Source organism: Anguilla anguilla, chromosome 4, assembly GCF_013347855.1.
Source record: "Anguilla anguilla isolate fAngAng1 chromosome 4, fAngAng1.pri, whole genome shotgun sequence".
NCBI classification, from domain to species: Eukaryota; Metazoa; Chordata; class Actinopteri; order Anguilliformes; family Anguillidae; genus Anguilla; species Anguilla anguilla.
The window spans coordinates 24,630,716-24,645,316 of NC_049204.1; the positions used below are offsets into that span (position 1 = coordinate 24,630,716).

At 44.4% G+C, this 14,601-nt stretch overlaps 1 protein-coding gene across 6 annotated transcripts in view; it reads left to right on the top strand.

Moving 5' to 3' along the window:
• Positions 1 to 624: 624 nt before the first annotated feature.
• The window catches only part of arhgef18b (rho/rac guanine nucleotide exchange factor (GEF) 18b), a 60,079-nt gene continuing 46,102 nt past the window's right edge, over positions 625 to 14,601 (top strand). For 4 of the 6 annotated variants that reach the window (XR_004764718.1, XR_004764717.1, XM_035412756.1 and 1 more), the window contains exons 1-9: positions 1,714 to 1,844; positions 6,702 to 6,820; positions 9,126 to 9,640; positions 10,416 to 10,548; positions 11,215 to 11,338; positions 11,898 to 11,949; positions 13,252 to 13,296; positions 13,775 to 13,852; positions 14,460 to 14,571. Coding sequence is in view for 4 of the 6 variants with exons in the window: in XM_035412756.1 (XP_035268647.1) it covers positions 1,769 to 1,844; positions 6,702 to 6,820; positions 9,126 to 9,640; positions 10,416 to 10,548; positions 11,215 to 11,338; positions 11,898 to 11,949; positions 13,252 to 13,296; positions 13,775 to 13,852; positions 14,460 to 14,571 (1,254 nt within the window). In the remaining 2 variants the exon portion in view is untranslated. Of the gene's footprint in view, positions 780 to 1,713; positions 1,845 to 6,701; positions 6,821 to 9,125; positions 9,641 to 10,415; positions 10,549 to 11,214; positions 11,339 to 11,897; positions 11,950 to 13,251; positions 13,297 to 13,774; positions 13,853 to 14,459; positions 14,572 to 14,601 lie in introns of those variants that run through there. The other 2 variants (XM_035412760.1, XM_035412758.1) reach the window with 2 other exon arrangements.

Sequence of the window (14,601 nt, forward strand, 5' to 3'; positions counted from 1 at the left end):
ATATACTTGTTAGTCTGGGAATGTTGTTAGCCAGGCCTGGCACTATTACTCATATACATTTGGTGAATGCATTTGCGCTCTGCTACAAAGTCATTCTTTTAAAGCCCCAGTGTCATGTAATGTAAAGTTCATTCTTACACCTCTATTATTATGGCCAGCCACCTGAAAGACAAATGCTACAAATTTAAAGATTTTAAAGAGCCCAAATCATTCGTAGAATGTGTAATTTTTTCATGGGACAGAGGATTGCTTGCTGAGTTAATATGTCATTACCACACTTAATAGAGAGGGCAAAACGCTGTCACTTGTCCTGGGTTGGTCCGATGAAACCCAATGCTCAGCAGCATGGCCCTGCAGAAGACTCCTTCAAAGTGACAGCTCTTAGCAAATTAAATAAACTATTCGTAGTTGAAGAAAGTTTAAAATTCGTAGTTTAAAATTTAATTTGCACCAGGGTGAGAATTATGACGCGCAATCAGTATAAGATAAGGCTAATTTGGATCTACACAGTTGTTCTTTTGGTTGTTTTCAAAGTAAACATTCGTATTTCAGCATCATTCTCGCTAACACATTTCGCAGAAGTTGAAAAGAGGAAGCCGTGACAGGATCTGTGTAAAATTTGCGGTTTTTGCACGCAGCCTCATTTTTCTTCTGAGTGCCAACTGAACGATGTGATCTCGTCGATCGGACAGTTGGAAACGGTTGGAGCGAGAAATCGGTGTACGACACAGCGTGTTTCCAGATTATGTTCTGAAAATATTGTTGGAGAGCTTCAGCCGGTGAGTTGGCCTGTTTTGCCGTAAGGACCTATTGTGATCTACGCGCCCTTTTCATTTGCGTTTTACGTTCACAATTTCTTAATTTGCCTCGCTCTTTCACATTTAATGCGACTAATCTGTGGTTTTGTGTCTTTGTGGGAAATCTGAAATTTGTTTTTTCTAATAAAATGATTCCCTCTCATTACCTTAGTAGCGAACACAACAATAATTTCGCACCGTAGTTGGTAACTCATATGATCCTATAAATGCAATGATTGGAAATATTATGAGAAATTAGGGATTTTTTATGCATTTATATTTTGCAATCTTGAACCGCTGTTGTATCGGCTCAAAACTCTTATCATGGCAATCAAACAGATGCAAGTAACCGACGAACGACTGACCTACGTAATGCTTTCACCTCTTCCTGCGAGTATAAATTATAGGCCCTACGTATTATTTCCTTTACCCTACTTGGCTTGAAGGCTGCGCTATTTTTAAACGAATGTACTCCAGGTTTAATTAAAATTCCAGTGCTTACTAGCTTATGAACGTTTGGCTTCAGAAAACAAAGATCTACTCTAGCTGTTCTTCGTCGTTGTGCAGCAATCGGACAGAAATTGATTTCGTTGTAATTCGTGTGCTCTGGTCTGTTCTCATTCTCTCTTCTGTTGAACTTTCTCTTCGTTATCTGTCCGGCTCTCCTTCATTCTCATACTGTACAAGTCAGCATCTTCCTCCCTCTCTTCTACTCCTCCCTCGTTTTCCTTTTCTCGCTCCATCAGAGAGTCCTCCCTCTCTCTGTCGCTCCCTGTCATCACGTTCCTCCCACCTCTCATCCGTCCCTCTCCTGGCCGCTCCACTCGTTTGCTCCCGCCCCTGGCCAGGAACCCCCTGGTTTTGTATCATATGTTAGATAATCCCCAGCCCTTGATCCAGCTCTGGGCCTCCTGTTCTCCTCATTTGCTCACAATCCCGGTGAGATCACCGGCTAGCTCCCTGTGTTTCCTATGGCAGACTCCCCCTTGCACCACTCCTGGCCCTCCTTTTCCAAACTATGGATGAAACGATGGTCCTTCAAAAGAGGTACTGCCATCACCCCTGCTTCTCTCTCTCTCTCTCTCTCTCTCTCTCACTGTATTTTTAAATTATATTTTTTTTTTTTAATTTTCACTGTAAAATACTGTATCATTTGGTTTTTAAAGGTTTTAGAGCATTAATATATTAACTCTGTCTACATGTATAGGTCAGATACAATTTTTCAGTGAAAAGATTTGCTTTTAATTAAAATCATGTTGAAATGGTGAAAATGTGAAGTACATTTACGGTTGAGACGCAGCTTTGTGGGATAGCATTTCACCAGCTGGTGTTACTGTGCAGTACTCTGTCTATGGCCAGTGGGAATGAATCCCAGGGCAAGACACCCTATATTGTGGAGACTATTTACATTTGTCACAGCAACATTAAAAATGGTATCGTTATATGTCCTATCTTGCTGTAATATATGGAGCACGAAGACATTTTTACAGTGGTTCCATTGGTCGAGTATGTCTTTATATTCGTATTCGTCCAAAAGGCATTGAAAAAACTGGAGATCATATAAAAATCCATGATCAAAGGATAGTTAGCATAAAAAGGAAAGTCAGTGGCTGTGATGTCATTACTTGTCAGTTATTGTAATGTGTGTCCTGACAGGGTCAAGAAATGTTATTTTTCATCTGAACAAGACATCTGTCTTGCTTCTCTAGGCTTTTAAACTGCAATATGGACTCCAACATTGGGGACATGGTCAGTGTAAGGTTTGAATAAATAGTATGTCTGCTGAACGAAACACATTGTTGTAACTTTAAACAGCCTGATATTGCAACATGCTCCCAATAATTCATATGTCACCCAAATGGCCTTTTTTTAAGCTAAGATCATCATCTTCCTCCAAGATAACCCCATATTAATGAAGCTGTGCTTGTCATAATATTACCTTTCTTTTAACTGTGTTTGATTTTGCCAGTAGAAAATATTTTCAACTGCTACATACAGTACTTGGAGAAAATTAGTATGTGTGCATTATTTTTATTCCCGCAGTCCATTATTTTTGTTCCTTCAGTTAGGGTAAATTACCTCTATGTGTAATATCAGATATTTTTTAAACAGCCTTAGAGTTATAGTGCGATTTGCTGTAAAACTGCTACCGTCATTCTCATGCGGCACATGCATGATTCTTCAGTGTCTGTAGACTCGATGGACAGAGGGCTGGTTTTGTGAGTGTACCATCATCTGATGCACATAGCAGAAACTGAAACCTAGACACCGTTTGGTAGGGACCTTTGGTAACCTAGAGACCATAAGACAATGATCACTGGGTCCGGAAGACTTCTGAGTTTGGAAATAGAATCAGGCGACCTCCGGCAAGCATGTGGTTGGCACTGTACTGTACTTACCACAGTGTGATTTGACTGGTTATTGACCCACACCAATGCCTGCTGATTCCCCTGTTTGTTTCTAAGTGGACTTGAGGTCTGTAAGGTATATATAATAACTTGCAAATGATATCTTTTGGGGATTTTTTGTCCATAGTGAGCCTCTGCCTGTTTCTGTTTCTTCTGTCGGACCCCTCTTGTGGAGTAGCGTGGTTTCAGTGTCAACACGTAGGCTGATGGAGAACTAACGGCTAACAACCCTCCTCTGCATCTACAACCTGCCATATACGTATATGCGTACATACACATCCCTGCTATTGGTAGTGCTTGTCATTTGGTCGAGCGCTCGAACATTACCGCACGGAGTGCAGGAAACGGTGGTGGGTGGGGTTGGGTTAAAGACTAAGCTCAACAGGGCCGAAAAGTTTTACCATAGAAAAGGTGACGTGGCCTAAACGGTGATTAGTTAAGTGCACCCTTCCATTTCATAACCCAGCTAGTAGTGTAGCAAAATGGCTCTAGAGTGAGACGGTTAACCCTTAATAACTTGCTGGACACAGCAAAGTCCAGTACTTAATGTTAATCATTTTTCTTTGGATAAATCTGTCTCTGACATGACTTTAAACTCATGCTTCATCGGTGTGCAGTTTATAAGAATGGAGAAGTACAGAAGTTTTATTTTGCCATTATAAAAGACTTAGGAGGGGAAAGTTGTCCGATTGCAATCAAAATAAAGGACTCAAGGAGGCCGGGAGGTTTTCCGTTTGAGCCGCAGCGATGCAATATCTGATCTGTGAGGGTGTCCATAAAAGGGTATGGCGGCATTTTGAGCATCAGCGGTGTAGGGGAGTTTACATGCAGAGAGAGTCTCGTTTGTAAGCAAACAAAGGCTCGGGGCCCGCTTGGAAAGTGGACGGTCGTCCCTGCAGTACGCAGTGTGCTGTACGTTTCCAAGGCGTTGTACACATTTGTTGTTTAAAGAAAAGCGTCGTTGCCCGTGCTGTCAGATGAGAAAAATGTCTCTGTTGGTTTATAACAGATTTGTGTGGCTTGCGCTCCTGGCTGTCCCCGATGCCGTCTGGTTTTCATCTCACCTGAGCTTTACCAAATGAAAATCATCCTTTTCTTCAGCAGTGCAACTTTTTTATCAGGTATTAAATGTCTCTTATGTAACCGAGGTACTCAGTTGTTATCATTTGCTCATCTCTGACGCAAAACATGTGCAACTGAAAGCTTTAAGTAATTTTATAATAGCCTGGTACAATACCATGAATCATTAAAAACGTGTCAACTTAAAGTAAAACAGACATCATTAAATTAAAGTAAATTCTTGGCTGAATCTTTTTTTTTCTTGAAGTCAGATCAATTGCAGTGTATGGCAAGCCATTGCTCTTTAGCTACTTGCTTTCCGGGGTTGATTAAAAAGCAGTAAGCAGATGGAATCACATTACTATGCAGCTGCAATGTGCCTAATACAGGATCACAGGGGTTACCAATGGCAACGGCATTTTACTGTGTCATGTGATTGTCAGAATCTGTTTATGGATGTAAAGCAGCTTTATGGTAGGCAAGGATGGAGCCAGCGCTCCATATGGCAGGACTAGCTGCTTCTGCTTCCAATAACAAAACCAATGAAAGAGAGTTTGCGAAAATAAACTTGTGTCTAGAGTTGCAGCAGAGTGGGACAGATGTTTATGCTGTGTTCACCTTGACTTGCTGTTGACTCACGCGCTCCCACTGAACAGAGTCAGCGTGTATTTTCACATCTGTCTGTTTGTCTAGCGGGTTATTCGCCCGATCTCACTATATCAGACCAAACTACAGAGAGAGGGAGTGATGAGATTTCCACGGCAACAGCACAAGGCTGTTTCGAATGCACCGACTGGCTGTCTTCTCACAAGGTGCCGCCCTTGATGAGGCTATAGAGGCTGTGACCGAGCACATCAAATTCTGTTAGGATACAGCTGTCCAATCAAAAAAGTCTTTGCGAACAACAACTACTGGATAACTAAGGAGCTAAAATGAGAAAAAGCGCTTACCAGAGTTTATGTGAGGCCAAGAGGATTCAAATGTACTCTGTCAAAGTTGGTTTAACACTGAAAATTTTTTTGTGTCAGGGAAAAGTTCCAAGTGAGATAAATGTAGGGAGGTGCATGTAGGGAGTGGGGGGTGAAAATAATTTCAGTGCTCTTATCCAATCAGGCTGCCCCCTGCCCAACGTCAAAGGAACAATGTGTCCAATGTGCTGCACATTTAGAAAGCCTTCCTTGGATGATAGACTCAGCTTTGGTTCAGAACGCGATGAACTCATGGAGGAAGTGATGTCATTAGCTCATGGGGAAGTTGCTTGTGGAAGTCCTTTTTCATATACCCAGTAGTGAAGAAAAGTCACCTGACAGTTCTGCATGACTTCTGACCTCAAGCTCTAACAGCCATAATTATAAAGTACTTTAAATACCTGGTGTTGGTACACAAGATAAATAAAGAATAAAGTTCAGAGCACAGCCGACCAGCTGCAGTTTGCCTAAAAGGGAAGCAGAGGTGTTGATGATCTGTGCTCTCTGTTTCATCAGGTTTGATCACAACTTTAGAAGTAAAAATCCTTTGCAGGAATGGTGTATGTGGACGTTCAAAGTGATTTCAGTACAGTTTAGCCACTGCGAATGGGCAGGAAGTCTTAACCCTGAATCTGAGGGTGCTTTCACACCTACATTGTTTGGTCTGGACTTTCTGTACTTGTTGCTAAGTTTGGATCATTTTGACCGATCTGACCATGCCAAAAGTATTCACCAAAAATCGGTGGTCTCAGTCCTCTTCATTCAGACTGTGTTGTGGATCATTTCTGGTGCGAGAGTACACTCAAAAAAATAAATCATTGGATTGGGACAAATACTTATTCATTTGAAATCACATATACTTAATAATATTGCATGCAACCACTGTCCATTATTTTATTAAGTGAATCCATAAATTCATTTTTTTGAGTGTAGGTCAGAATTAAGGATCACTAATGCACTATGGAAACGGTTTCAGCTGGATGGCCACAGGTCTCTATTCTCTTCCCTTTTCTGTTCACTCTTTACACAACTGAACTGCAGAAGCAGTGATACTGTGAATGTGGGGATGTCCAGTTATGACAGTTTGCTTCAGTCCACATTGTAGAGGTTCTGACTGTGGTGTAATGGTGTAATCTCAGTCTTTGTACTGAGAAAACAAATATCTGACCAAGAAGCCGCTTTGGAGCCAGAGATAAGTGAGCCATAATGTGGTTTTGGTACATTCAAAAATTTCAAAACATCAAAACATTCAATTCATCTATGAAATTTTAGGTTTTTTTTTTTTACAGCACACAGACCACATGGCTGTTCTATGGAAGTACACATGTGTGCACATTTGTCATTGAGAGGGTTTCATGCGTTGCGGGGTGCGTATAGATACATACACGATTGCAGGCACATAGCCACACATTGGATGGACAAGCTGAGAAAGGAACGCAGGCCTCTGAAGCGTTAGCTTTGTCTTGCAGCGTCTGAGTGTAAGCCATGTGTCAGCCAGCGCGCCTGTGCCTCCGGGACGGGGTCTGCCTCATCCCTGTCCCCACCGCCCATTGCAGAGGACGTCTTCTTCACCATGACTGAAGAAAAGGTTAGACTTCTCTCCTTCCCAGCCCTGTCTTTCCCTCTTTCCCTCTCTGCCTCTGCCTCTGCTTCTGTCTCTCTCTCTCTCTTTCTCTTTCAAGGTGTTTTATTGGCATGACATGCACAGTGTTGCTAAAGCAAGAGTTACAAAGAACAACAGTAATAACAAAAATAGATAAATAAATAAACAAATAAAAATCAACTATACAACCTATACAACAAAACAGTGCAAATTCCCCCCGGGGATCAATAAAGTACACTACTACTACTACTAATACTACTTATTACATTATTGGTTTTTATTACATAAAAAATTTGAAATGGACTACATTATTGGGAGTTATTACACTATTGGTAGTTTATTACATCATTAGTTGCTACAGGGCTATAAAAAGCTAAGATGTTGTTAGAGGGTGATTTATTTCCACATGATTTTAAAAACTCTCGACGGGTCAGAGCTGTTTTGGCGGCACGAGGGGGACCTACACAATATTAGGCAGGTGGTTTTAATGTTGTGGCTGTTCAGTGTACACACATATGACATAAACAGCATACTGCCATGTTTGTGCCATATAATATATCGTATGTTAATAATTAACTGCTGGTGTCGACAGTCATTGCGCTTCTGTGTTGATGACAGGTTGTCACATACAGCACAGCTAGTGGGGCTGTGTGTCCTTCATCCAGTAGGAGGGGTCATTTTTGTTCATCCGGCAGTGTGGCAAAATTTGGATGTATTATTTTTATTTTTTCAAAGAAGTCCTTCCGAATTTCAGTATGTTTGTTGCAGTGTAGAAGGAAGTGTACTTCTGTCTCAACCTCTCCTGTCTCACAGTGAGCACATATCCTCTCCTGTTTGGGGTGCCAGGTTTGTTTGTGTCTTCCTTTGTTTTCTGAATACATTTAATAATGTCATATACTTTACCCCCTTTAGAACTTTGAAGTATTTTGTAATTAAAGCCTTGGTGCCAGATAGAGTCAAATGCTTTCTTAAAGCTAATAAAGCATGCAAAGATTTAGCCTTTTTTAATTTGGTAGACATGTTTAGCTATGAGGGTGTATAGGGTGTAAACATGATCAGTTGTGCGATGTTTTGGGAGGAAGCCAATTTGACTTACTCAAGACACTGTGCTCGATAAGAACATTTATGATTCTTGAATTAAGGATGCTGCAAAATAACTTCGCCAGATAGTTAATGGGGTCTAATTTATCTCCACTCTTATATATCAAGGATAGAAGTCCTAGGTTCCAGGTGTCAGGGAAGCAACAAGTATGTAACGACAGGTTGAATAATTTCAGTAGAACTTCTTGTATTAAATGATGCTGCTTTTCAGCATCTCATTGTTTATGTTGTCATAACCACTGGCCTTTTTTGGTTTCAGTTTTCTGAGATGATCAGTTAGTTCCTGCATTGTAATTGGTGTGTCAGTTGGGTTTTGGTTGTTTTTAATTGATTGTTCTAGTAATGTGAGTTTTTCTTTGATTTCATTCTGCTCTTTTGTTAATTTGTTTTGTTCAATGTCCATATATAAGTTTTCAAAATATTGTTTCTAATTTGAACCATTTTTTAAAGTTAATGCAGGTGTTTGTGCTGAGCTGAAATTATTCCACATTTCCCAGAATTTGTTTTGATCAATTTATTTTTCAATGTCTGTGAGAGATTTGTTAATGTGATTCTTTTTTTCTCTCTGTCACTCTCTCTCTCTCTCTCTCTGCCTCTGCTTCTGTTTCTCTCTCTTTGTCTCTCTCTCTCAATTTTAGTTTCGAAGTGCTTTATTGGCATGGCAAATATAGGCAATTGTGTTGCCAAAGCAGAGGTTACAAAATACAACTATATACAATGAATGCTAGCTCTCTCTCTCTCTGTCTCTGTCTCTGTCCCTCTCCTGTCTGTCTCTCTCTCTGCCTCTGTCTCTCTGTCTCTGTCCCTCTCCTGTCTGTCTCTCTCTCTGCCTCTGTCTCTCTGTCTCTGTCCCTCTCCTGTCTGTCTCTCTCTCTGCCTCTGTCTCTCTGTCTCTGTCCCTCTCCTGTCTGTCTGTCCGTCTCTCTTTCTCTGCCTCTCTCTCTCTGTCTCTGTCCCTCTCCTGTCCTTCTTTCTGTCTGTCTCTCTCTCTGCCTCTGTCTCTCTACCTCTGTCCCTCTCCTCTCTGTTTGTCTGTCTGTCTCTCTCTCTTGCTGCCTCTGTTTCTCTGTCTCTGTCCCTCTCCTGTCTGTCTGTCTGTCTGTCTCTTTCTCTGCATAAACGCTGAATAATTGTAATGATATCAGAAGCCTTAAATCTGAGGGGCACTGTCCTGCTCTGACCCTCTCAGGACACCTCTTGTGAAAGTGACTACGAGGACCCCGGCCTGGACGCGGACAGCAGTGTGGACGACATTTCGGGCCTGGACTCGTCCCTGAGAGGCTCCGAGTTTTTCAGAGACTTGGCGGAGGGCCAGACGGCCCACGTGGCGCTCGCCCTCAGCACCCCCCAGCTGGACCACGGCTCTCCCCCCGGCCCCCATTTCCTGAGCCCAGGGATGCAGTTTCACCACGCGGCCAATAGCAGCTCCTGCCCCGGCTTGCTGGCCTGCCAGGGAAGCTCCGCCCCCCTGCACCCGGACGCCGGCGCTGATGTCCGGTACGCCGACATGCCGGGGAGCGACGCCTCCGCCGCCCCCCCGGCCCACTCTGAGGCCCCGGGAGCAGGAGGAGGAGGAGGAGGAAGAGGAGAGGGGGACATGGACTCGGATGTAGAGAGCTTCCCCCTCCTGGTGCGGTCCATGTCGACGTCACGGAGACACAGCTGGGAGGCGCCTCCGCTGTCACCGCTGGACCCAGGAAGGAGGTATGGGGGCGAGAGGGGCGGAGCCTGCTAATACAGATGTGTTTCAGAGCCTCAAAGCACTGCTCTGCCATTTAATTCTGCTTTATTCTGCTCTGTTCTGTCATTCTGTGGTGTGTGTCTGTCATCCTAGGTTTGTACGTGCCCAACATGAGTGCGTTTGTTTAAGTTGGTGCTTCGCTCGCACCTTCAGTAATCACACCACATAATTTGCACTCTTTTCTTCCCCCCCTAATTTATTTCAGCTTCGAGACTTACGGGTGGCATTTGAAGCCAAAACATTCTCTCTAAATGCAAATAAACGGGGTTGTGCTTTTTTTAGCCGTTTCACAACACCTCCGTGAGTGCGGACTTCCTCAATTTGCTGCGCCAAAACGAAACTAAAGTCAGTGACAGTGCGGTCTGCCATTGCTTTATCAACTCAGCTCAAGCCAAGATGTGGTTTGGGTCACTGAAATGGTCAAATTGAAACATGCTAACCATCTACTCAAACAAACCCATAGGGGCCCATACAAAATAATGCATCCAGAGACTTACAGTGCTACAGAACAAAAGTGCATCCCCATGCGTTATACAAGCAATGGTGATACAGGCCAGGCTGATACAGGCCACAAAACATATATGAGTCGTTGGGGTTTGATTAAATTCACCCCCAAAGAAAAACTGTCAAACCAAGGTAGATTATTGCCCGTCTCAATGCCTAACCGTCTCCTGCATTTTAAACTGTCAGGATAGACATGACTGATGCCCAGCACGGATGAATATGTGTCACTGTCAGATTCAGCTTGGACACCGCAGCCATGGACAGCGATGGGGAGAGGGAGGAAGACGATTCACTGGAGTCCTCGGGCGGACTGGGAGCCGCGGCAGGGGAGACAGACCTGTCACGCTGCAAACCAAAGGAAACAGAGGTGGTAAAGCAGCTTGTGTTGTTTGTCACGCTGCTACAGTTGAGCAACTGACAGGAAACTAGTCATAGTTTATCACAGTGTGTCTGCCCTGCCTGTTCGTTTTGGTTGTTTATGCTAAGCTACCTCTACAAAAAATATCTCTACATACCACATAGTTAACACTGAAGAGATTAGCAAAACATCAGCATTTGATATCTGAGTGTTTTACTAGCCTGGTGAAATGTGTGTGCAACAAAGAAGATGAGGCCCTGTGCTCTCAAAGAGTCATAGAATATGAGAAGGATCTCTAGGATCAGTTTAACAAGTTTTCCTCTTAATTTATAAGTTAGGGATGTGGACAGGAGGAATCTGATCCTAGATCAGGAGTCTGCTGTGGCATTCTTTATGAATAGAGCAGCAGTAACCAACCCTGTTTCTGTAGATCAGCCATCCTGTAGCTTTTCATTTCAACCCTAATTTGGCGCACCTGACTCTACCGATTAGCAGCTCAATGCAGATCTTTAGCTGTTGAAGGGTGGTGCGCTTTGTCAGGGTTGGACTGGAAACCCACAGGACGGTAGGTCTCCAGGAACAGGGTTGGTCACCACTGGAAGAGAGGGTCTTGTTTTTATGTTCTTTATTTTCCTCTGTGGGTGTTCCTGTCTCATTTATTTTCCTCTGCTGCAGGAGCTGAGCATTTCCAGGAAGACCCTGTTCTCCAGGTCTGACATCCTGGCGTCAGACCAGTCCCGCGCCGCGCGTCTGTCCCGCGTGCTGGAAACCTCCAAACAGGCCGCGGCGGCGGAGGGAGGTCAGTTTTCAGGCCTCGGCCCCATCCAGGGTGGCCTTAAAACAACACGCCACTCAAAATGTTACCGCACGCTTAGCATAGCAGAACATAACGACCGTGTTATACGTTAGGTTACGCGTGTGTGCTTCTGATGTAAACAAGCAGCAAGGCCCTCACTTGGCGACAGGCAGATTAATTTGCTGCTCGGGCAGCTTTCAGGACCATCTGACATAAGTCCCGTCTGAAAGGCTGCTTTGTTTTCTTCTGCTGTTTGAGCTGTGTTTGAGCTGTGGTCACAGCCTTACATTCTCACCTCTCTCTCTCCCACTCTCTCTCTCTCTCTCTCTCTCTCTCACTCTCTCTCTCTCTCTCTCTCTCTCACTCTCTCTCTCCCACTCTCTCTCTCCCACTCTCTCTCTCTCTCTCTCTCTCTCTCCCCCTCTGTCTCTCCCCCCCCTTTCTCTCTCCCCCCCCCTCTCTCTAGTGAGACAGAGTGTTAACACCGAGATAGAGCTGATGATCTGAAATAAAGTGATGTTTTTTTTTCCCTCCCTGATGTCTCTGTTTTTCCCTTGTGCAGCAGAGGATCACGACCTGGAGAACTTGCAGACGGCAGAGGGACAGTGTCGCATGTGAGTTTTGCCTGCTGCAGCTCTACGGCTTCTCCCTGCGCCCCCGGTCCCTGGTTTCCGGGCTGTCAGTGAAACTTAGTCACGTCATCACAGGGGAATTCCCACACTTTTAAATTGGAACTACATAATTGATAGGAACATTAATCAAAATTCAAGTTCACTTGCTGTTGGATAGTGGTGGAGTTGGTGATGCTTACCCGACCTTTCCGGAAGGGCTGGATGCATAGAACACAAGCATTCTTGTGGTCTCTACTGGTATGTTTCCTTAGTAATGTGCTGGAGTTTTTGCTGGTTTTGTCCATAGACGCACAGCCTTAATCTCTCAGTCCCTTCTTTCAGCTCATAAATGGGTCCCTATGACCATGGGGCCACTGTAGCAAGACAGCCATGTGTGTGCGTGTGTGCGCAAGTGTGTGTATGTGTGTGTATGTGTATGTCTATATGTGCATGTACATGTGTGTTTTTGTGTGTGTTTTTGTGTGTGTGTGTGTGTGTGTGCATGTGTGTGTGTGTGTGTGTGTGTGTATAGTGTGTGTGTGTGTGTGTGTGGGTGTGTGTGTGTGTATAGTGTGTGTGTGTATGTATGTATATGTGTGCGTGCGTGTGTGTGTATAGTGTGTGTGTGTGTGTGCATATTGGGTGTGTGTATAGTGTGTGTGTGTGTGTGTATGTATATGTGTGCGTGCGTGTGTGTAGTGTGTGTGTGTGTGTGTGTATGTATATGTGTGTGTGTGCATGTGTGTGTATAGTGTGTGTGTGTATGTATATGTGTGTGTGTATAGTGTGTGTGTGTGTGTGCATATTGGGTGTGTGTAAAGTGTGTGTGTGTGTGTATGTATATGTGTGTGTGTATAGTGTGTGTGTGTGTGCATATTGGGTGTGTGTAAAGTGTGTGTGTGTGTGTATGTATATGTGTGTGTGTGTGTATGTATATGTGTGCGTGCGTGTGTGTATAGTGTGTGTGTGTGTATGTATATGTGTGTGTGTGTGTGTGTGTGTGTGTATGTATATGTGTGCGTGCGTGTGTGTATACTGTGTGTGTGTGTGTATGTATATGTGTGTGTGTATAGTGTGTGTGTGTGTGTATGTATATGTGTGCGTGTATGTGTATAGTGTGTGTGTGTGTGTATGTATATGTGTGCGTGCGTGTGTATAGTGTGTGTGTGTGTGTATAGTGTGTGTGTGTGCATGTGTCAGGGGGAGGCAGGGGGTGGTGCACTAAATCACTGCCCTGCTCTGTCAGTGTGGCGGCTCTGCCCAGCCCAGACGCGGTGCTCAGTCTCAGTGTATTGTTTGTCTTAGGCTGATGGTACAGAAGGTGCTGCGAGAGCTAAAGCAGTACCACGGGTAAGTAAACGAGTCTGTTCCCCCCCCGCCCCTCAGCCGGCTTGCCCCCCCCCATCTCACCGATTAACAGAGCTCAGCCGGTCTGGGTGCTAGCCTGGAGAGCGCTCACTTAACACTGCAGGCTGTGTACTCAACGCTGTGTGATGAGGTGGCATGTGCAGTAATGATGGAAGTACGTGTGCTTGGCTAAGCTGGATTGGGTATCTGTCCCTATAACACAGGCCTTCCCAAAGACTGCTGGGGTCTTTTGCATGGGTGTTACCGTTTCGGTTTCATGTTCCCTTACTACTCGTGAGCAAACGCCAGTTAGACTGAGTGCAGTGTTCCGCTGCTGCTTTGGGCTGCCCTCTGGGGAGCTGCAGTAGCTCACAAACCGAGCGGCGGCGGCGTGGACCCACCCTGGCATGCTGGGATCTTAAGGCATCTGAGAAGGAGAGGAGTCTGTGCTGCTCTCCAGCTGACGTCATCTCTTCCACAGAGCCAAGCAGAGGACGGAATGCAGGGAGGAAACAGCGCCCTCGGAGAACGTCACCTGGTATGAATTCCTCTCCAAGGAGTAAGTTCCCCAGCAGGGCTTTGGGCCCACTCAAAAGTTTCCAACAAGGACAGGCCTGTTGCCCAGGGAATTTGGGTAATATTGTTGTGAATTTGTTTACAGAGTTTACAGTATATTTTGGTAAAGAGGAGGATCTCTTCATTAGCATAATATTATAGCATTTAATTACATTTTTATGCTTTCATTTTCAGGTAGGAAGTCCTGTTTGCATCACACTGTGTAATTTTGTTGTAGTTAAGTTTTACAGCCTAAAGAAATTTGCAACAGTGGTCATGTGCGCCTTTGTGTACACGTGTATTTGCATGTATACGTGTTTATGCCCGTACATCAGGGGTCTCCAACTCCAGTCCAGGAGGGACGTAATCTCTGCTGGTTTTTGTGATTCCCTTTCAATCAGCAGCCAGTTTAGGCCTTGGAAACAAGGTGTGCAGACTCTTCAGCCAATCAGTGACTTAAACGAGGCACTTAAGTGCAAGAATACATGTAAAACCAGCAGACACGGTGGCCTTCCACTTCAGGATTCGAGTTTTGAGATCCAGCCTGAGTGTATATTGATTTTGTGACAGCTCTCACATGGACTGCCTTTGGCGCTGTTGTGTTGTGACAGAAACGATGAGGAAGAAGAGGACCGGGCAGAGAAAGTGGAGAAGGGCCGAAAGGTTAAACGCACTCTGAGTAACCTGAAGAACAGGATGGCTGGTTCTTTCAATAAAGACAAGGTAAATAAAATGCTCACTACTCCGGCCATT